This window comes from Palaemon carinicauda, chromosome 10, assembly GCF_036898095.1.
Source record: "Palaemon carinicauda isolate YSFRI2023 chromosome 10, ASM3689809v2, whole genome shotgun sequence".
Taxonomy (NCBI): domain Eukaryota; kingdom Metazoa; phylum Arthropoda; class Malacostraca; order Decapoda; family Palaemonidae; genus Palaemon; species Palaemon carinicauda.
In genome coordinates, this window is record NC_090734.1 from 67,535,315 (window position 1) to 67,557,453 (window position 22,139).

General features: G+C 41.5%; 1 protein-coding gene across 1 annotated transcript in view; it reads left to right on the forward strand.

Annotated features, from left to right (window-relative positions):
* The window catches only part of LOC137648626 (ero1-like protein), a 558,871-nt gene that overhangs the window by 252,343 nt on the left and 284,389 nt on the right, over window positions 1-22,139 (forward strand). Inside the window, exons 4-5 of the mRNA XM_068381566.1 lie at window positions 5,583-5,707; window positions 6,181-6,375. Coding sequence (XP_068237667.1) covers window positions 5,583-5,707; window positions 6,181-6,375 — 320 coding nt within the window. The remainder of the gene's footprint in view (window positions 1-5,582; window positions 5,708-6,180; window positions 6,376-22,139) is intronic.

The following is a 22,139-nucleotide window of genomic DNA, read 5'->3' on the forward strand; positions in this document are numbered from 1 at the left end:
TATATATCTATATATATATAGATAAATTTTGCATGTTTAGATTTGTTTTTCATATTCAAATAAGCCATATATTTTGATACATTAATGTCTGGATTCTCTCACTGACTCGGGATCAAAACCCCAGGCAAAACCACTCAAAGTCAGTAACTTCTGACTGGCCGAGAATCGAACCCTGGTCCAGGAAACTTGTAACAACAGTGACTTACCACTTAGTCACAAAAAAAGATAAAAGTCAATGACAATTCTTTTGTACTTATACCTTTCAAATTCAGGTTTTTGCACTTAGAATTGAAATCAATCCATCTTCACCATCGTAGCTAATTGGTATGTTTGTACTTGGCATTCGATTAATGATAAATTTTGCACATTTAGACATGTTTTTCATATTCAAATAAGCCATATATTTTGATACATTAATGTATGGATTCTTTTACCGACGTCGGGATCAGAACCCCAGGCGTAACCACTTAAAGACAATATTATTATTATTATTATTATTATTATTATTATTAGCCAAGCTACAACCATAGTTGGAAAAGCAAGATGCTATAAGCCCAAGGGCTTCAATAGGGAAAAATAGCCCAGTGAGGAAAGGAAATAAGGAAATAAATATATGATGAGAACAAATTAACAATAAATCATTCTAAAAACAGTAACAGCATCAAAACAGATTTGTCATATATAAACTATTAACAACGTCAAAACAGATATGTCATATATAAACAATAAAAAGACTCATGTCAGCTTGGTCAGAATGAAAACATTTTCTGCAACTTTGAACTTTTGAAGTTCTACTGATTCAACTACCCGATTAGGAAAATCATTCCACAACTTGGTCACAGCTGGAATAAAACTTCTAGACTACTGTGTAGTATTGAGCCTCATGATGGAGAAGGCCTGGTTATCAGAATTAACTGCCTGCCTAGTATTACGAACAGGATAGAATTGTCAAGGGAGATCTGAATGTAAAGGATGTTCAGAGTTATGAAAAATCTTATGCAACATGCATAATGAACTAATTGAACGACGGTGCCAAAGATTAATATCTAGATCAGGAATAAAAAATTTAATAGACCGTAAGTTTCTGTCCAACAAATTAAGATGAGAATCAGCAGCTGAACACCAGACAGGAGAACAATACTCAAAACAAGGTAGAATGAAAGAATTAAAACTCTTCTTCAGAATAGATTGATCACTGAAAATCTTGAAAGATTTTCTCAATAAGCCAATTTTTTGTGCAATTGAGGAAAACACAGACCTAATGTGTTTCTCAAAAGTAAATTTGCTGTCGAGAATCACACCTAAAATTTTAAAAGGCATACAAATTTAAAGAAACATTATCAATACTGAGATCCGGATGTTGAGGAACCACCGTCTTTGGCCTACTTACAATCATACTTTGAGTTTTGTTAGGATTTAACTTCATACCCCATAATTTGCACCATGCACTAATTTTAGCTAGATCTCTATTAAGGGATTCACCAACCCCAGATCTACATTCAGGGGATGGAATTGATGTCAAAAGAGTAGCATCATCTGCATATGCAACAAGCTTGTTTTCTAGGCCAAACCACATGTCATGTGTATATAGTATGAAAAGTAATGCGCCAAGATCACTACCCTGTGGAACACCGGATATCACATTCCTAAACGCACTATGGTGCCCATCAACAACAACTCTTTGGGATCTATTACTTAAAAAATTAATAATAATGCTAAGAAACCACCCACCCACTCCCAACTGTTTCAGTTTGAAAACATGGGTCTCATGATTAACACGGTGAAAGGCACCACTAAAATCAAGGCCAATCATACGAACTTCCTGACCACAATCAAGGGATTTCTGTACAGCATTGGAGATTGTAAGAAGGGCATCACATGCTCCAAGGCCCTACGAAAACCAAAGTGCAAACTAGGGAATAGATGATTATCTTCAGCAAACCTATTAAGACGTTTTGCCAGAAAACGTTCAAAAACTTTAGATAATATGGGAGTTATGGAATTTGGGCGGTAATCAGTGGCACTTGAGCTACCACAAACACATTTACATAGAGGAATAACATTACCAATTGTCCAACAAGTGCTAAAAGCTCCTCTTCTTGCTAACTTGCGTAAAATAATAGATAAGTTTGGAGCTAAGAAATCTGCAGTCTTTATAAAAAAAACAAACCCTGGTCCAGGAAACTTGTAACAACAGTGACTCACCACTTAGCCATGAAGAAAGATAAAAGTCAATGGCAATTCTTTTTTACTTATACCTGCCGAATTCAGGTTTTTTGTACTTATAATTGAAATCAACCCAGCTTCGCCATCACATCTAATTGACATGTTTGTACTTGGCATTCTATTAATGATAAATATTTGCACATTCAGATGCGTTTTTTATATTTAAATAAGCCATATATTTTGATACATCAATATCTGGATTCTCTTACCAACCTCAGGATCAGAACCCCAGGCGATGGCAATAGCTTTTGACTGGCTGGGAATCGAACCTTGGTCCAGGAAACTTGTAACAACAGTGACTTACCACTTAGCCAAGAAGAAAGATAAAGTCAATGACAAATTTCTGTGCTTATACCCGTCGAATTCAGGGTTTTTGTACTTAGAATTTAAATCCACCCATCTTCACCATCGTAGCTAATTGGTATCTTTGTACTTGGCATTTGATTAATGATAAATTTTGCACATTTAGACATGTTTTTCATATTCAAATAAGCCATATATTTTGATACATTAATATCGGGTACATTATACAGTGGCCTAGAAATTGTTTCAGCAGCCACGACAGATTGGTTTTACTCTTGGTACAACTCAAAAGCTACGGAAAGAATATTAATGGGAGTAACACTAAGAGACAGAAAAAGAGCAACATGTATATGAGAGCAAACTAAAGTAGAGGATATTCTAATAACATGTCAGAAAAATATTAATGGGAGTAACACTAAGAGACAGAAAAAGAGCAACATGTATATGAGAGCAAACTAAAGTAGAGGATATTCTAATAACATGTCAGAAAAATATTAATGGGAGTAACACTAAGAGACAGAAAAAGAGCAACATGTATATGAGAGCAAACTAAAGTAGAGGATATTCTAATAACATGTCAGAAAAATATTAATGGGAGTAACACTAAGAGACAGAAAAAGAGCAACATGTATATGAGAGCAAACTAAAGTAGAGGATATTCTAATAACATGTCAGAAAAAGAAATTTACATGGGCAGGGGAGAAGGACAGAAAATTGATAGACATCAAGAATTTACAGAATGGGTCCTTAGAGATTACAAAAGAAGCAGGGGAAGGAAGAGAAGACGATAGATTGGCAAACTCAAAGTATGCGGGTGTGGACTGGCATAGAAAGTCCACAAACAAATGCAAGCGGAAGGACATGGTTGAGGCCTTTGTTCAGCTGTGGACTAGTAATGACTTCTGATGATGTAGGTATACAGTATACACTAAAATGTAACTATTGAGTGAATCCTAATTATTTTCATCTTTGCCTCCTTCAAGAGGACTGATTTATTTAGAGATTTTTACAATATGTTTGGTACACTGAGAGTACCACCTTTAGCACTGTTTGTAATTTACTTAGGCAGACAGTAATGAGGCAATTGTAGAAAAGTTAACCAAAGGAGTTCAGCATCAAGGTTCTCACAAAATTTTTATAATGTTCAAGATTTTAAATATTAGCTTATCAGTTTTCAGGAAATAATTCTTCTTAGAAATTTCATTTTTTATATTTTTTCTTGTCAGTTTTTCATGTATATCACAACATGTCTAATGAAATAGAGAATGTAATTAATAATAAGCAAACATGTATTCTAGTTGTTATTGAACAATAAAGCTTATTTACAGTACAGTAGTTAAATTTTTCCATATCTATACAAGCTGACTTTTGAGGTAAACACATTACCTTTGAATCTTTGGTTGCCAATAAAGTTCTAAATTATCCATGATAGTACAGTATTTTTAAAATATGCTTGAAAGGTCAATATCAGTAACGTCTAATAAACATCCAAGTAGTAAAAATTCTTTTTTGAATCTTCAGTGCAAGTAATCAATTTTTTTTATTGTTACCTTTAAACAGGTGGAGAATAATTTTTCCACTTATTAATGGGACTCTTTCTTAATTCCAAAACTTTAATATTTTGGTGCTCTCAGAGTTATCCAGAAAACATGTGGGTGCTCATCACCTTATAGAGAGATTCTGGCTTGTTTGTTATAACTCCTTGTCTAGATCTATCAGTAAATGTTTGTTGCAGTTCTTTTGAAAAGGTCAGTAATTCTATTAGGCCTTATGTCTTCTGTCAAGTTTTATCATACCTCTTTAACCTGACATAGCGCATGGTTTTCATGTTGAGAATGCTGAAGAATTCCCAAAACTAGCAAGTAAATATGCGAAGCAGTTGACACATCTGCTGTTATTGAATAAGAAGATGGATTCTTAGGTATCCTTGCCATAAACCCAGTGAGGAAGTAGTGCCTCTCAGTGGGTGACATGTCGCCTTCTAGCAGAAGAATATAGTATAGGAGATGATGTGACAGTTTACTAAGATATGTTGGCCCTATGACAGGGAAGGTGATACTTTTCTGTTATATCCTGTTATATTGAATTCCTGGTTTTAGTATAAGAGGAGAGTTCTTGGGGACCCTGCAGTAACAAACAAAAATCAGGGTTATGCATGGTTAAAGCCCATTTTTCACAGAAAATGGGTTTTCTTTAATAACCCCAGACTCGTTTACATTGCCCCTGTCTTCCTATTATTGGTAGCTTTTATGTTAAATTCTTGGCAATATCACCATTAAAGGAAAGTGTCCTCTATTTTTGGTGGTCCCAGTAAGATGAAGCCGTATTCTTGGCGAATCCCTATGACAGGTCTCCTAACTATGGTGAACAAAAGACCTTCTTTAAAGGAATAGCACATGAATCCCAGGCAAGTATGGAATATCTTTTAGGGTTTCTTTAAAATGTAATTATGTAATTATTGAGGCTGCTCATCAATTTTGTAGGACATTTTCATATTTTTAAAAGAAAAAACTCATATTGTAATTTCAAGGAGGATTATACGATGCATATTACCTCTTCGTCTTGCACTACGTTTTAGGTTATAGCTGATAAACTTTATGTATGATGAAATTAAAATATTACCCGAGTTATCATTTTAATCTGCTCATTGCTGCTTTCACATAATGGCACCATACACTAGAACTGTTACTGTAGTAAATTGCTTTCACTTTGCCACATTTAATGCACATGGCTTATTAATATAAGCAAACACTAAAGCTGGTAGCTCATTGTATGTTTGTGTTAATATCAGTATTAAGATCCAGAAATGTTTAATATTTTATGTTTAACATATCAAAATTGACCACATGTTTAAAATGATTGTGAGATAGTGGTGTTGAGGTAGTATTATGCTTTTTAACATTTGATTATTTTCTGCTGAAAATTAACCTTTTTCGTGTTATTTTGTTTTATTTTGAGTTATACTTACATATTAGGTTCCAAATAAATTCCCACTCAGAAAAGTACAATTTGTTGTTTTTTGTGTGTAATTTTGGTATATTTACATATTTCAGGTTCCCGATGGCATTAAAGGGTCAGTTGTCTATTTGGAAAAAAGTAAAGCTGAAAAAGAGAAATACTTCAAGGGCAATGACTGTGGTGGTGAAAATGATCTTGGATATCTCAATACTACTCTGAGGTAATTAACAATATTGCTCTCAGTTTGGATAATCAAATATTTTTGTGTGAATTGAATACTTATGAGGTGTCCATAATTTTAATTTAAAGTGGAGAGGATCTATTTGTAAGGTACAAAGACGAGCTATCCAGAAAATATTTAATGGATGATGTCAAATTGTTTTAAGTTGAAAAACATTTTGCAATGTTATTAGCTAGTTGGTTTAAGGAGGTTACAAGTTTTTTTTTTTTTTGTGCAATGTGAAAAGTTCTATGTATTACCTGGTTAATAGATACTTGTTTTAAAAATATGTAGCTTTTTCTCTTTATATAGTACTTGGCTACCATAACTTAATGATTGCTAGCTAACAATTGAAGATGTAAGTTGTAATTGACCATTTAATTTTCACAGTACTCTGCAGTACAAACTTTATGTAAGAGCAAGATATGAAATTTCTGTTATATATCCTTTCATCCATCATAATCTTTTTGCAGTAAAGAATCCCTAGATGGGTTTGAACGTTGGGCTGCTCATGATAGTGCCATTGACTCCTTTTGTGAGCTAGATGATGAATCTTCATCAGAGAGTGATTATGTTGACTTGCTTTTAAATCCTGAAAGATATACTGGTTATGCTGGTCCTTCAGCTCACCGTGTATGGAGAAGTATATATCAAGAGAATTGTTTCAAGTAAGTTCAGATTTGCCTATTTTATATATATATATATATATATATATATATATATATATATATGTATATATATATATATATATATATATATATATATATATATATATATATATATATATCAGATGTAATCTTCTTTAGCACAAAGATAACCTTATATATGGTAGTCCACATAAGGAAAATTAAAAGATAATGTATTCAGTAATACGTCACAACACAAAATTAATTCGTTCTGGAGTGGGTTTCGTTTCATGAAAATTTCGTGTTACAAGTCACATTTTACATGTAAATCGCTTAATTTGTTCCAAACCCTACAAAAACACCACTTTAATTTTATGATAAAGCTACAGTATAACCACAATGATACTGTTGCCAAATACATTTAAAATGTTCAATATACCTAAACTAACTGTTAATACTTTTAAATTAAGTAGTTATTAGAACATAATGCAATAATAAATGGAAAATAATACAATACATACAGTAAAATACTATACATATACAAAATATACAGTACCATATGTACATCAACTATTATTGTGACCCTTACTATAAAGAGATACATTTTCTTTTGTGTAAATATCCTGTTTTCTTCCAATTTTTTTAATGGATGACTATTTTATTCTCGGCCTGGCTGGCAAACCTCATTTCTTATCATGAAACATTTTTCGCAATGTGAGTCAGATAAATCTTCGCATCTCGTTTTGCAGCGTGAAAATTTTGTAAGCAGATTCTTTCGTGAAGAGAAGTATGACTGTACAATATGTGTAGAAATGCTCTACAGTTTTGTCTGCCACTGGACTTCTTCTTAGAGTGTTTGTTATGAATAAGAGGTCCAGTGGCTGACGGAACTGTAGACCATTTCTACATATGTGCATTATCTTTTAATTTTCTTTTGTGGACTATCATATATATATATATATATATATATATATATATATATATACACACATGCTATATATATATATATATATATATATATATATATATATATATATATATATATATATATAGATAGATAGATAGATAGATAGATATGTGTGTATATGTATATGATATTAGAAATATTAGTATTTTCTCTTGAGTATTCTTGAAATCAGTTTGATTAGGGTTATCAGTTATCTGTGAGATTTTGTAGTTCCTATACTTTTTGTTTGTTAAGTTATATTAAAATACTTATTTGTTCCTACTTACATATAAACCATCGCTCTTTAATAGGGTTATTACCGAACTTCCGCTAGGTAGGGGTGGGTAGCTGGTGGTAGCTTACACACTCTACCTGTGCGTTATGATACTTTTGGTTCTAGCTCGGTGAAGACATGCTATATTGTTTCACTTTCCTGTAAACCCATTTATTTACCTGGCTGTAAACTCACTTTGTTTTATTTTTCTTTACAAGTGTACTGGATTTTTGAGGACTGCTAATATGCAGACCTTAGGGGAGTCTAGTTCGCTTGACGCTTTGCATCAGTTTTGGTTCCTCAGTGCTTTCCGGTCCACCTCTAAGGAATGCCTCATTGAGGTGCTTAAGCTTGGGACACAGCTGGAGTGCACAGCTGCCTCCGCTGTGCTGGCCACAGTCTACTCCCCTGAGCTTTTGGAGAGGTGTTGCCTCCAGTAGGTCTTCTGCCCCTAGCTGAGGTGTTCTCTCCAACTCCTTGCCTACCTGATGAGTTGTTCTCCACGGAGTCCCAGCCATTCTTGCTAATCCCCCCGGGTGTGCGCGCACTCTGAGCTCGTTCACCACACTAGGCTTGCTCAGCAGGAGAAGCCTTGGGTTCCTCCACCCTCCGTAGTTGGTCAACTTTCCTGTGAACGATCAGTCCCTAGTAGGGAAGGGAAGTCATGAGTGTCATTGTACGCTAATCAACCATGTGCAGGCGAGATACGGGGACGAGCTCCTACTGCTGATGAAGGTCTGGTTGTCTCTCCCAATGTGCAAGTGCGTGCACGTACCTCGGTTTGCTCACCGAGAGAAGCAATTACTTGAGACCAGTGCACGCGACCACTTGCCCCTGAGAAAGTCTGCGGCCTCCCTGCTTTCGTGAAGGATGTGCTATGGTTTCTTGAGCTTGTGAAGGCTGTGAAACAGGAAGCTGTCGACTCTGTTCCAGCTTTACCACCAGCAGTCTCTTCTCAACGTATTACAGTACTATCCCCCTCATGGTGTCTGAATCTCTTGGAAGTTCCAGCCCACCCATGTATCCAAAGCGTAGGATTGCTGCCTTTAGGCAAGATCCTCGTCCTCCTACGGATCCACCTTCATCTCTGGGTCGCTCATCCAGGTATTAGAGGTATCTAGACTCTAAGGCTTCCGGTGATGAGCCTTATCCCTTTTGGGAGAAAGTAGGTATGATCCCTATTGAGCTGATAAAGAACCGAAGGAGACTGAGGCATAAGAAACTCCTTCAGGGAATACCTTACACCACAGAATGAACGAGGGTTCAAGGTCTCTTAGGAAGGCCTCGTTCATGGACAACTACCGGTTGTCCCCTGTGGAGTTTGTGGGAACTAAACCATCCGTTCTGCCCCTGGATCCTCTGTTTGCCCCTGTGGCCCCCCGCAGGTTTTGCAGCCAGCATTGGATCCTCAGAAGGAGACTTCCCCTCTTGTCTCCTTCACAGCTAAGTCTGAAAGCAGATGGATACAAAAAAACCTTCCAAAGAACTGGGCTTTGAAGGCTCTTGATGCCCCAGAACAACAGATGGGTGTGCTCACGGTTCAATTACAGACTTGTTGCCCACATTGCAGAACCTAACCCTTTACGCCTCGTGCCCCTGACGGGGTACTTGTTGACAAACCTGACCTGACCTAGGCTCCCATGTGTATGAGTTTGGTGTTGGACGAGTCCAAAGAGGAGGAATCGAAACACTCGGACTGTGTGCTGCCTTTACCAGCTAGCCCTGCATTATTTTATGCAGGTCTTGTTCTGCACAAGGAAAATTAGTGGACTGGGCAATTCATCTTAGTCTCCTCCCAAAGGGAAGGACAAGGGCCTTGACTTCTGCTTGGTGCCCTGAACTGGGAGGATCAGGATTGAGGTACCCTGTTCTAGGATGATAAAGGAAACCAGGAAAGTGGTCATATCCTAGGTCGCAGGATCTACAAACTCTCTTATGGCTAGCAATTCATTGCTGTTGACTCCTCAGTCGTTTGTACAGCAGAGGAAATACTGTGACATCCTCCACGATTATCCCTCGGCACTGGCACGCAATATAACCTTAGACAGTTTAGGGGCACAACAGGTGACCTTATCGGTTGTGGAAGCTGCAAACATGGAGCTGGTTGCAAAGGCTTCCTTGTAAGCTGCTATGTGGATCAACTACTGGTCTGGCTCTGTAGGGTATCTAATGAGCACTTGGTCAGTCCAGCGCGGAAGAAAGCAATGAACATATTTTTGCTTTCAGGAATGAGAGTAGTCAAGTTCCTAGCTCACAACATAAGCAACCAGTGAACATACTGGATTCTTAGATGGCGACTCGGTCATTTCAAGATTCCAGAGGCAAGGACTGAAGATAAGCGTTCAAGCTACGAAACTCATCCATGGAGGGTCCTTCCATGTTTAACTCGTAAGACATTATTATAGTAGTAGAGCGCTGGAGGAAGGTGAGTCCCGTCTCCGTCCTTTATAGGGCAGTAACATCTCAGATGCTCTCTCTTCAGCTCCATCCGCATCAAGGACGTCCCTCATGCACAGGCAGGCACACAAGATGTCAAATGCTTCAAGGGAGTTCAGTGCCATGAAGCAAGCTCCTAAGCAGCCTTTTTTTGGCAAGGTCCCTAGGGACAAAGGAAGGAGAGGTGGAAGATGCGTCTGCTTTTGCTAATGGGGTCATTCTTCCTACCCAACCACCATTGAAGGATGCCTGAAGTGCAGGTAGCAGAGATGAGAGTTCTTTGGGACTGAACCTTAGATAGTTTTAGTCCTCTTAGAGGGATACCAAGTTCCGTTCACCTTATCTCCCCGTCCTTTTACACAGCATCCAGTGATGTCGTGTTCCTTTGTGAAGGGATCAGTGAAGGATCTTGCCCTTTGGGCAGAATTTCAAAGCACGTTGGAGAACGGTGCTCTCCAAGAGATCCATGACAGTATCTTTTGGGGCCTTAAAAGTGGCCTGTTTCCTGACAAATGCAGAAAGTCTGGTATTATTGATTCAGCCATCTTTAACTCCCGAACCAAAAGAGATTGAGCCTTGCCATGATCCAGAATGATCATTTCCTTAGGGATCGTATCATCCCTAATGGACACTTCTGAGTTAAGCCATAAGTAACAGTAAGGATAGCTATCAATTGATGGAAAGAATTCCAAGTCCGAAACTGGCTTATAACTCAAACCATCCCCAATATGAAGGAACCCTTCGCTTTAGGCCATATTTTCAGCATAGCGCCAAGGGTTCTTAATTGTGCATTCTGGTAGGCTCGAAGCTGGGGGAGCCTTAGAATCAGGTGCCTGTTGTGAAGCTTCTATCTTCGCTGTTAGATCTGCTTGGGAACGTTCATATTTTTCCATGAAAGCTTTCATGGATGCCATTAGCTCTAGATTACTTGGTAGTGAAGGTTTGTCTAATATCAGAACCGGGGTGTAGGTGGAAACTGGGGCTTGGGTAGAAAGTAAAGAGGCATTGGGAGCTGCACTTACCTGATGTACCTCGAATGACTCTTCTGAGGCCTCCGTGGTCAGCAAGATCCTCTCCTTCTCTGATGAAACAGAAGAAGTAGTAGACATGTCCATGTCCAGGCTCATGACTTGCAGAGCGCCTCGGACTTCATCATCTGCATGATCTGCTGGTACCGGCAGGAGTTGGACCGTCGGTAACTGGTGACTAAATTCGGAGGACACCTCAGGCTTGGGAAAGAGGATGTCCTTCAGTTCCAGAAAAAGAAGATAAGGAGCACCTTGTTGAGAGCTCTTCTGGGAGCCTCTTACCCAGTGTTGGAGCGTCTTCCGACTTCGATCTCGGACGTCCAAGGAGACGTCAGTGGCATAGAAGCCGGTTTGAAGGAGATCCATGCAAACCTTTCAGTTAATATGGTCCCAGATTGCAGTGGATCCCTTGTAAACATGGCAACTTCTGTGTTTCGGGCAGGTTTTTTGGTCACGGTAACTTGACCCGCCTGGTACAGGTGACCGTAGAACACTCCGTGTCATCAGCGACCTGTAAAGATAAGAAATGTAAATAAGTACCGTAACATCATTAAAATTTAATATCTTCTTAAAATTAGGAAAAAACATTATTATATATCCTATCATAGATAATCCTACACCTAAAGAATGGCTAATTCTAAAATATGATAGAACACATGCCAAACAGCTCAGAAATCTGGAATGATTTATGAAGCAAAACATAATGACAGTTTGGTAGGAATATGGAGGAAAGGATCACAACAGAACACCAGAATCTCGAGAGTAGGTCTATCAGAAGAGGTTGAGAAGGCAAGTTCACTCATCGTAATGCCTAGACCAGCAACTGCTGCCCCCTAGGTGGCAGCAGCTGGGAGGCGGCAACTATTTCTAGTTGCCAGAAGAGAATGACCTCTCAATACCCCAGGCATGTCGACACAAAGCGGCAGACGCATTGTAAAGTCAACAGTGGGAGAGTGGACAATCCCAAAGGAAGGGTCCACATTCAACAGTGGGAGAGTGGACAATCCCAAAGGAAGGGTCCACATTCAGAGGAAGTACAGGAGTGAAAGACAGATAATAAGAGAACCAGCCAGGACCTGATCATTATCATTAACTTACAAAAAGGGGGGTGCAGCCCATAAGATCATGAGAGCCGTACAAGACAGCCAGGACACTAAGAATTAAAAATTCAAAGGGTGTCCTGACAACCAGGAAGGACCCAATGACCAACTCCAGAGGACAATGTTCCTCAGGTGTGAGATGGGAAAGAGCAGATGACCAGTCTTAGGCGGCAGAGGGGGTGACCCATAGCCAACACACAACCAGTGCTAGAAGAACTCAAGCTGACAAGACAGGAAGCAGAGACGGGAGGCGTCACCTCTGCCCAGATAGGCTAACCAGGCAAGGGAGTCAAGACTCCATAGCAAGAGGGATATAGCACAGGAAAAGAGGCTAGACATAGGACAAGCAATGCCAAGGCGGCAGAGAAGTGACCCAAGGGGTACCAACTCTGTGCCTAGATAGTGTTAGGCCATGGCAGAACTATGTAGGCAAGCCTAGCCTCCTAGCAGGTGAGGGAAAGCTCAAAATCTAGGGTGAGATGACCAGACAAGAGGAACTTAGTTCTGGTACAGTCAGGTTATGGCCTAACTAGGAAGGAAAAGGGCCAGAGAAACATCCAAGGGTGGTCTCTAAGGCGGCAGAGAGATTTCAACCAGGGGAGGAGAAAATCTCATCTACATAGGCCAGGAAAGATACCCTACAAGTAGGCATACTTAACAGGCACAAGGAAAGGGAAAGGAGGGGTGGTGATGGGAGACTCAGAAAATGGTGAGGTGGCATGGCAGGAAGGCCCAACAGCAACATGGAACAACAATAGTGTCCCAGAGGGGTTGCCATAATAGGGCACAGAGGACAAGTCCTCACAACCAGGCATAGCCTACCAAAGACTAAGAGAGAAGCCTAATGATGATTAAGGTGACCCAAGGAGGTCTAATAGTCAGCATCGGAACTGGGGTAAGGTGTTTAATGGGTAAACATAAGTAGACACAGTGAACAGGATCCCGAGATTTGTGCTTCCTCGCCAAACTTATAGACTAAGTAGAAAGTGAAAAGCAGTCACCCAAGGGTAACTGAGAACACTATCCAACTCCCAAGAGGACCTTCAAGACCGCAGCTCCCCGCCTTGACGAATCGACAGTGTGGGAGGATAGACGGCCTCACCTAACCCATAAGGTTTGGTGAAAGAAGATAGTGGTGCACTAGTGAACATTTACCTAGTATGGCTGCTAGCTAGGGTAGGCTAGCCTAAGCCAATGGTGATAAAAAACACAAAAGAAACACCAAGGAAGGATGGGGGATACCATATACATACCACACTGTAGAATAATAAAATAACATATTCCTAAAGTAAATGGCTAAATAACTAAAAACATTCTGAGCATTTTATGACATGATAAATGGCGCCTAAAGCCTGCCGGCCTTGGAACAATAAAAACATGCAACATAATAAAAGAAAACTGGGTGGAGACGTGAAATTCTCTTACGAAAGGGTGAATTCTCAACTTAGTGGATGAGGAAGAAGTTGAAGCATCTATGATAAAAAAAACACTAAAAAGCTAATAAACTAGCGGAAACTCTCCAAGCGAATGGCAAAGATGGCGCTGCGAAGGGGAATGGTTCAACAGGGAGCATGATGGTCATAGCACAACTTTGAGATCGGGAGTTGTAACGGATCTTTTGCCCATGTATCCTACCCCATCCATTATCCTTCGTGATAAGGTTAACTATATTCGGGGAAGGATAACCATGGCCTGTTAATAACACATCCCTGATTTATACACAATATCTCAGGATATTCTCTTCAAAGGTAAAGAACTCCGTGATACCTCTAAGGTAAATTTTTCTGGTATATCACTCGCACAAATATCCCAAGTAGAAGCTGCCAATGAGGAACTTCCATCAGGACGACATGGCTCGAGCCCAAAAAAAGCTTTTATATAAACTGTACTAAATAAAGATAATGCTTCAATATACAATCATTAACACTACCATTAAAATTATCGAAAGGTTAGAAATATATATATACAGTGATCCCTCATTTATCGCGGTAGATAGGTTCCAGACCCGACCGCGATAGGTGAAAATCCCCGAAGTAGTGACACCATATTTACGTATTTATTTAACATGTATATTCAGACTTTTAAAACCTTCCCTTGTATGTAGTACTGTTAACAATCTACCCTTTAATGTACAGAACACTTAATGCATATACTACAGTACCCTAAACTAAAACAGGCACAAATATTAAAGGCGATTTTATATCATGCGTTTCCTAAACACGTCAAAAAGCACGATAAAAAATGGCAACCAATGTTTTGTTTACGTTTATCTCTGATCATAATGAAGAAACAAACGCATTTAGGGTACACATCTGTGTATAGGTTAGTTTTTGCATCGATTATATTGATTATACAGTATGTTGATTTTGTTATTACCAATGTTTTACTTAATTTTTCTTAGGACTTCCAAATGAAATTTTTTCTTTATGACACCGCCTGAAACGGCGGCGTCATAAAGTACGCTCCATCTTCGATCGTAATAAACAAACGAAGGCATTTAACGCGCATGATGAAAGTGATAAATAATGATATTACAGTAAAAGCTTTTAGAAAATATGTTATTACAAATATTATTTACCGTATCTATATAAAATCATACATACGTAGCAAAGCAGGAAAACAATTTACGAGAGAGAGAGAGAGAGAGAGAGAGAGAGAGAGAGAGAGAGAGAGAGAGAGAGAGAGAGAGTTATTTTACGTACGTAAATGTAAATTTTAAACAAAAAAATAGCCCCATTTCATAGAAAATAGGTTATTACAAATATTTTATTTTATCATATTACAGTAGCCTGTATAATACTGTAAAGTTCAGTACAGTATGTTGTTGTTAGTCGTGGCAATGAAATTCTCACGAAACAAAAACACGGCATTCGATTACAACAGCTGATTCATTCTCTCTCTCTCTCTCTCTCTCTCTCTCTCTCTCTCTCTCTCTCTCTCTCTTCGTGTTATACAATACTTACATATAGATGAAGAAACTAAAATTAGTTTTCTTAGTGTCAATTAAATACGAAACGAAAAAATTATGCCGAGTTTACATCCATTTCAATCGTTGCTAAAAATATGGCATCCGATTTCATGAGCAAACCACTATTTTTTTGGGAAACATCATTTTATTCTAGAAAATTGCTACTCTTTAAATAGTTAATTGCACATTAAGAAAGCGTGTACTTTTGTTTTTAAATTTCGGGTGTGTTTTAAAAATCGAGTATTGTTGACTTCCTCTTGTTTTACTTTTGCCTGTGATCAGATCAGCTGACGTCTAGCTGCCGCTCTTGAGAGCGTACGAATACACTAACAAAGTATCGTTTATACCATTTCTTAACTTATTCAAACCGTATATACAGTTGATATTACATAAGCACCAATGTGTTATAACCTATCAAATTTTTTTGTTTATTACATTTAAAACAACACACACACACTCTCTCTCTCTCTCTCTCTCTCTCTCTCTCTCTCTCTCTCTCTCTCTCTCTCTCTCTCTCTCTCTCTCTCTGTGGGCTACTTTTCACTACCTCCCATTCCTTACCCCTCTCTATCTCTCTAACAAATTATATCTTTGTTATTGAAAATCAAGCATGATTCAATTTTCCTTACTTTCTCCAATCTCGCACCATCGGTCACATTGCAGTATTTTCGAAATTTCCGGAAAATCCGCGATATATGTATATACATGCGTTATGAAAAAAATCCGCGAAGTGGTGAATCCGCGATAGTCGAACCGCGAAGTAGCGAGGGATCACTGTACTTATATATGTATATATATATATATATATATATATATATATATATATATATATATATATATATATATATATATATATATATACAGTATATATATATATGTATGTATGTGTATATATATTAAAATTATCAAAAGGTTAGAAATATATATATATATATATATATATATATATATATATATATATATATATATATATATATATATATAACGGATTTTGAGCGAAGCGAAAAATCTATTTTTTGGGTGAGATAGCCATGGCGTCCTGATGGAAGGTTCCTTTTTGGTAGCTTCCTTGGGTATATAACTACTAGATATTCCCAGAGAATTTAACCACAGGTTATCACAGAATTCTAACTTCTGGAGCGAGTATCCTAAAGGTTTCCCTTTTAAGACATCGTATATCAACAGGGGACGCATGTATTAACGCGCCACATAGCTATCTGCACCTCACATAGAGTTAACACTTCGATATGTAGGGGCGGAGAATAGCTGGGGAGCTGTTCCACAGCTAATCTCGTCCGTGGCTACTTTTGGTACTCGAGACGTAAACAAACGGGCGCCATTGCTAAATGACGTCACGTCCGTCCTCATCCTGAAGCCAGTTGCTTGCCGATCACCATGATACAGCATGACAGGGTGGGACCTGAAAAAACTGGACGAAGTAGCAGGGAGGGTCCATCAGGACGCCATGGCTATCTCACCCAAAAATAGATTTTTCGCTTCGCTCAAAATCCGTTTTTTGGGCTCAAGCCATGGCGTCCTGATGGAAGAATACCAGAGAATCAATGTATCGTGGTAGATTTTCCCCTTGTAGTGTAAGTGCCGAGGGCTTTGAACAGGATAGCATAGTAATCTCAATAGAGGAACCGTAGGGAAGAAAACTTCCTGCCCCCCTGGCAGTGAAGTCCCAACGGACCATGCTGAAGATCAAAGTGGTCATCGAAGGGCTACCCACCTTGCTGGGAGAACATGAAGAACTCGGAGACAAGACTGAATGGTTGGTATTCATATAGGAACATTCTCAATAGCAGACAAGTGGTGGTTAGGCACTGTATGTGAAGAGAGAGAATCGTCTGGTCTTGAAGGCATGATGTAAGTAAGTATTCGGGTAGGAATATTACATTGCAGAGGTGAGTATATAATAAGGATTGAATCCTTAGTAATCTTCATCGTATATAAGAGGAAGGGGATAATAAAACTATGACAGTCATGTATTTCATAGTATAAGTAGGAGCGGATTGAGACGCACAAGTAATAAAATAGAAATTTTATTTCACAATTGCAGAATATGGTAATTAAATGCAATAAATATGTAAAAGTAATTTACAACAAATTATAATGTACATAGTAATGAAAGACTTGCTCTTGAATCTGGAAGAGAATTTCAAATTATTAGTAGGCACTCGTTCCAGAGGAACGTCAGTCTTTAAAAAGAAAACACATCATGCTCTAGGCATGCGGCACTCATGTGACGACTATGACATTTCACCTGGGAGAAGAACAGTATATGAAAAAGCACTAAATGTCTTTGAAATCACTACGTATCACGCGAGGGTCAACATAGGCACCCGAGGAGTTAGAGTCCCAAGTAACTCACTGTTCTATGCAGAGTTAGGTGCAGGTTTCATAACACTACCTGCGGCTACCACAAAATGTTTGACTTCATGCACTTGTTTCGCATAATGTTTGAAGAAAACATGCGAGGATTTCCAGCCTGTGAAACTCTTAAGGCTTTCGAAATCCATACTCTGAAAGAAATTCAGAGACGATGCAACTTTTCTAGGATTGTGACCTGCGGGTGTACTGTCAGGATCCGCTCTGCGAATGAAGTAGGTGATTTTCGCTCTTAGTTGTTTCAGTGACAGGTCGCTGCCCGATGTTTCTCCTTTGAAGAGTTGGCCTCCACCAAAGTCAGAAGTTCTACGAAGATAGACCTTGAGGCTCTCTACTGGACATAGAGAGGCATCTTCTTTCAGGGGCCAGATTCTCCAAGGGCCCCATCTTTTGGTGGGTAGTTCGTTTTTGGCGAGAAACGTCGGATCCGGGAAGAGGGTAAGGTCTCCTGAGTGTAAACAGAATGTGACCCTCGTCCCTTGATAATGCCACTATTTCGCTGACTCGGGCTCCTGAGGCAAGAGCAAAAAGAAAAATAACTTTTTGAGTCAGATCCTTGAGAGGGCACGAATCATTGTCCAAGTTGGAGGCAAAATGGAGCACCTTGTCCAGGGACCAGGAGATCGGTTTTGGTGGGGGTGCTGGGCGTAGACGAGCGCATGCCTTCGGCAGTTTATTGAAGATGTCGCTGGACAGATCAATCTGGAAGGCGTACATTAGTGGTCTAGTCAAGGCCGATTTGCAAGTAGAAATCGTGTTGGCTGCCAAGCCTTGTCCATGAAGGTGAATGAAGAAGGACATGCAAAAATCGATGGTGATTTCCGTAGGGTTTTTTGCCTTGACGAATGAGACCCATTTTCTCCAGGATGATTCGTATTGCCGTCGTGTGGATTCGGTCTTGTATTCCTCGAGGAAGTCGAGACTCTTCTTCGATATCCCAAACCTTTTCTTCACGGCTAGGGAGAGAAAATCATGAGATGAAGGTCCCTGACTTTCAATGATGAAGCGAAGACAGTCGACTTCTGTACTTGCTGGGAGAGAACTGGGCCTGGGAGAGGGATCAGCGTGGGTTGTAGCTCCAGGACTAGGGGGTACCAGTTGCTCCGAGGCCACTTGGGAGCCACTAGGGCTGCTGTTCCTTTGAAGGTTCTCAGTTTGGAGAGGACTTTCAGCAGAAGGTTGGTGGGAGGGAACAGGTAGATCTTGGACCATCTGTTCCAATCCAGTGACATGGCGTCCACTGCTTCTGCCTTGGGGTCCTCGTACGGGGCCACATATCGAGGAAGTTGATTGTTGTCGCTCGTTGCGAAGAGATCGATCTGAAGTTCTGGGACTTGGTGAGAGATGAAGGAGAAGGATCTTGCGTCTAGAGACCATTCCGACTCTATCGGGCTTGTCCGAGATAGAGCGTCCGCCGTCACGTTGCGGAATCCTTGTAGGTGAACTGCAGACAGGTGCCATTTCTTCTTCTCTGCCAGACGGAAGATTGTCAGAAGCACCTGATTTATTTGGGGCGATCTTGAGCCTTGGCGATTGAGACATCGAACTACCACCAAGTTGTCTAGGGTTAGACGAATATGGATCGAGGGAGGCGGGGAGAGTTTCTTCAGAGTTAGAAGGACCGCCATGGCCTCCAAGATGTTGATGTGAAACGTCTTGAATAGGGGAGACCATGTTCCTTGAACTTTTCTTTGGTGGGAGTGACCTCCCCAACCCTCCAGCGAAGCGTCCGTGTGGATGTTGAGTGATGGAGGTGGGTGTTGAAGAGGGATGGGCCTTTTCAGGGCCTTTGCTTCCGACCACGGCTTTAGGAGTAACCGAAGTCTGTTTGGGAGCCGTCTCTTGAGGTCTCTTCGAGCGATGGATGCGGAACGTCTCCAGACTCCCGTGGCATCCTTTAGCTGTGCACGTAACACTGGGTTTGTCACTAAGGCGAACTGTAGAGAGCCTAGAACTCGTTCCTGCTGACGTCTTGAGATCCGTTTGGATTTCAGCAGTCGCTTGACAGACCCTGCTATTTCCTTCCTTTTCTTCTGGGGGATGGAAAGGCAGTGTGACTGAAGGTTCCACTGGATTCCTAACCATTGGAACTTCTGAGCTGGAGAGAGGCGAGATTTCTTCGCGTTTATCTGGAATCCCAGGTGTTCTAGGAACTGGGTAACTTTGTTGCAGGATCTTTAACAATCCTCGGGCGATGGAGCCCAGACCAGCCAGTCGTCGAGGTAGGCCATCACCTGGACGCCTCGGAGGCGAAGCTGTTGAACGATGGCGTCTGCCAGCTTTGTGAAGATCCGAGGGGCCACGTTGAGGCCGAAGGGCATGGCCCTGAAGGCGTAGCTTTTCCTTTGGAGTCGAAATCCTAGGTAGGAGGAAGCGTGGTGGTTCATTGGAACATGCCAGTAGGCATCCGCCAGGTCTATGGAGACCGTGTAGGAACCTTGAGGCAGAAGGGTCCTTATCTGTTGAAGAGTCAGCATCTTGAACTTGTTGTTTGCTATGAACTTGTTGAGGGGGGATAAGTCTAGAATGACTCTGAGTTTGTCGGAGTCCTTCTTGGGGACGCAAAACAGTCTTCCTTGGAACCTGGTTGACTTTACCCTCCTTATCAATTTCTTGGTCAAGAGATCTAGGACATATTCTTCCAGAAGGGGGGTTGATTGTTGGAAGAATTGCTGGAAGGTTGGGGGTGGTTGAGTCCAACTCCAGCCTAGACCCTTCTTGACGATGCTGTGTGCCCAGGGATCGAAGGTCCAACGATCCTGGAATTGGCGGAGTCTTCCTCCCACCGGAAGCACTTCATTGCTTCTGGTGTCCCAAGGGTTTACTGCCTCGGCCGCTAGCTCCCCTTCCTCCTCTGCCTCTGGAGGGACGGTGAGATGCGTCTCTGCCTGCACCTCTGTTTGAGCCTCTACCTTTGGGACGAAAGGTAGTCGTCTGTTGCTCGAAAGCAGGGGTGAAAACCGGCGACTGTGACAAGACCGGTTGGGTGACCAGCTGAAAGGTCTGCTGTGGCTGAGCTGCCACTTGGGGAGTAGCGGATCCCGGAAACTGCCGTCTCTGTTGACGTTGCTGGGGTTTCTGCTTGGAGGATTTCCTCTTAGGTTGAGGGCCGTCGTCCTGAGAGGATTTCCTCTTCTTCGACATGCCCCACTTGTGGAGAAGGTTCCTGTTCTCCGTGGCGGCCTTGTCGATGATCTCTTTCACAAGGGCAGAGGGAAAGAGGTGCTTACCCCAGATGTTGGATGAAATCAGCCTCCGGGGTTCGTGTCTCACTGTGGCACTGGAGAACACGAATTCACGACAGGCTCTACGAGCCTTCATGAAGCTGTACAGGTCTTTAACTACAGTCGCCAAATGCGTTTTGGCGAGCACCATGTAGTAGTCGGGGACTCTATTGTCACCGGCCATGACGTCGAGCTGTACCTGGAGGGACATGGATGCGGCGAGCCTTTCCTTCGTGTCATGTTCCCGACGAAGGAGATGGTCATTAAGTTTCGGGAGGTCTTCGTTAAACTGACGTCCAGCAACGTCAGGTTCTAGTTTCCCCACCACGAAGGTATGCTGGACATCTTTCCAGTGTCGAACATCGGGGGGAGTAATCAGGGAGAAGGGTCTGCACTCCTCCAGTGCAGGGCAGGGTTTCCCTTCTTCCACTGCCTTGTGTACCGCAGCGAAGGCCTTTTCCATGAAGGGGAGGATCGCATCGTCTGGTGCGACGTAGGTAGGGTGCTTCTTGCTCAACGCCGGAAGTTTTGAGCAGGTAAAACCTCTACTTTTAACAGTATTGGCCAGCATAGCCTGGGCCTTCGGGAGATCGAACACGATCACCTCCTTCGGTTCAGTCTCCTCTTAAGAGGCAGGTTCGGATCGAAGTCAGACGTAACAGTCCGGATAAGCCTCAAAACTCGGGAAGAATTCCACTTCTTCCAGGGCAACCGAGCCGACCTTCTCACTGATGAAGATCCTGCCCGTTGTGATTGGCATGTGCTCGGCATACCTCCAGGGGTTGGCGTCCGAGCATGCCGGGAGGTCCTTAACCGAAATCCTTTTCGGCTGCTTTGAACTTCCCATGGTCCTGATGTATTCGTGCGTCTCACGGAGTTTCTTGTCCATGAGAGCTTCGAGCATTCGGAACATCTCCTGGGCGCTGGATGGGATGGGGTCCGGGGTAGCGGAGGTAGACGGGAGTGATACATCCGTCAGTGTAGGAGTCGGTGTGGGGGTGGAAGGCGGAGCGACCTCCTGCTCCCACTCGGTGTATTCCACCTGGTCTTCCTCATAGTCCAGTTCTTCGGCCATGAGGTTCCTCTCCGTGTTCTCCGACACTTCCGACATACGTTCCGCATTGTCGGTATCCAGGCGGCACTCGTGCATGGACTGGGCCATGATTAGATCAGGTTCCACCGTTATCTGGACGGTGGGGATCTGATCCTTGGGGACCACAGAGTCTGGGGATGCCTTCGGGAAAAGCAAGGCCCTCAAGTCCTCGGAGGCAAGGTATGGTCCAGTGGCGTTCTTCTGGAAGCCACGCACCCACTTGCGTAGCTTCTCTCGAGAAGCGTCCCTAACCTCCGCTGAGGGAGGATTATTGAACGCCTCGACCAGGCGGTCCTGGCAGACCGTACAGTACTGCGGGTCCCCAAACTTCAGATCGCCTTTCTTG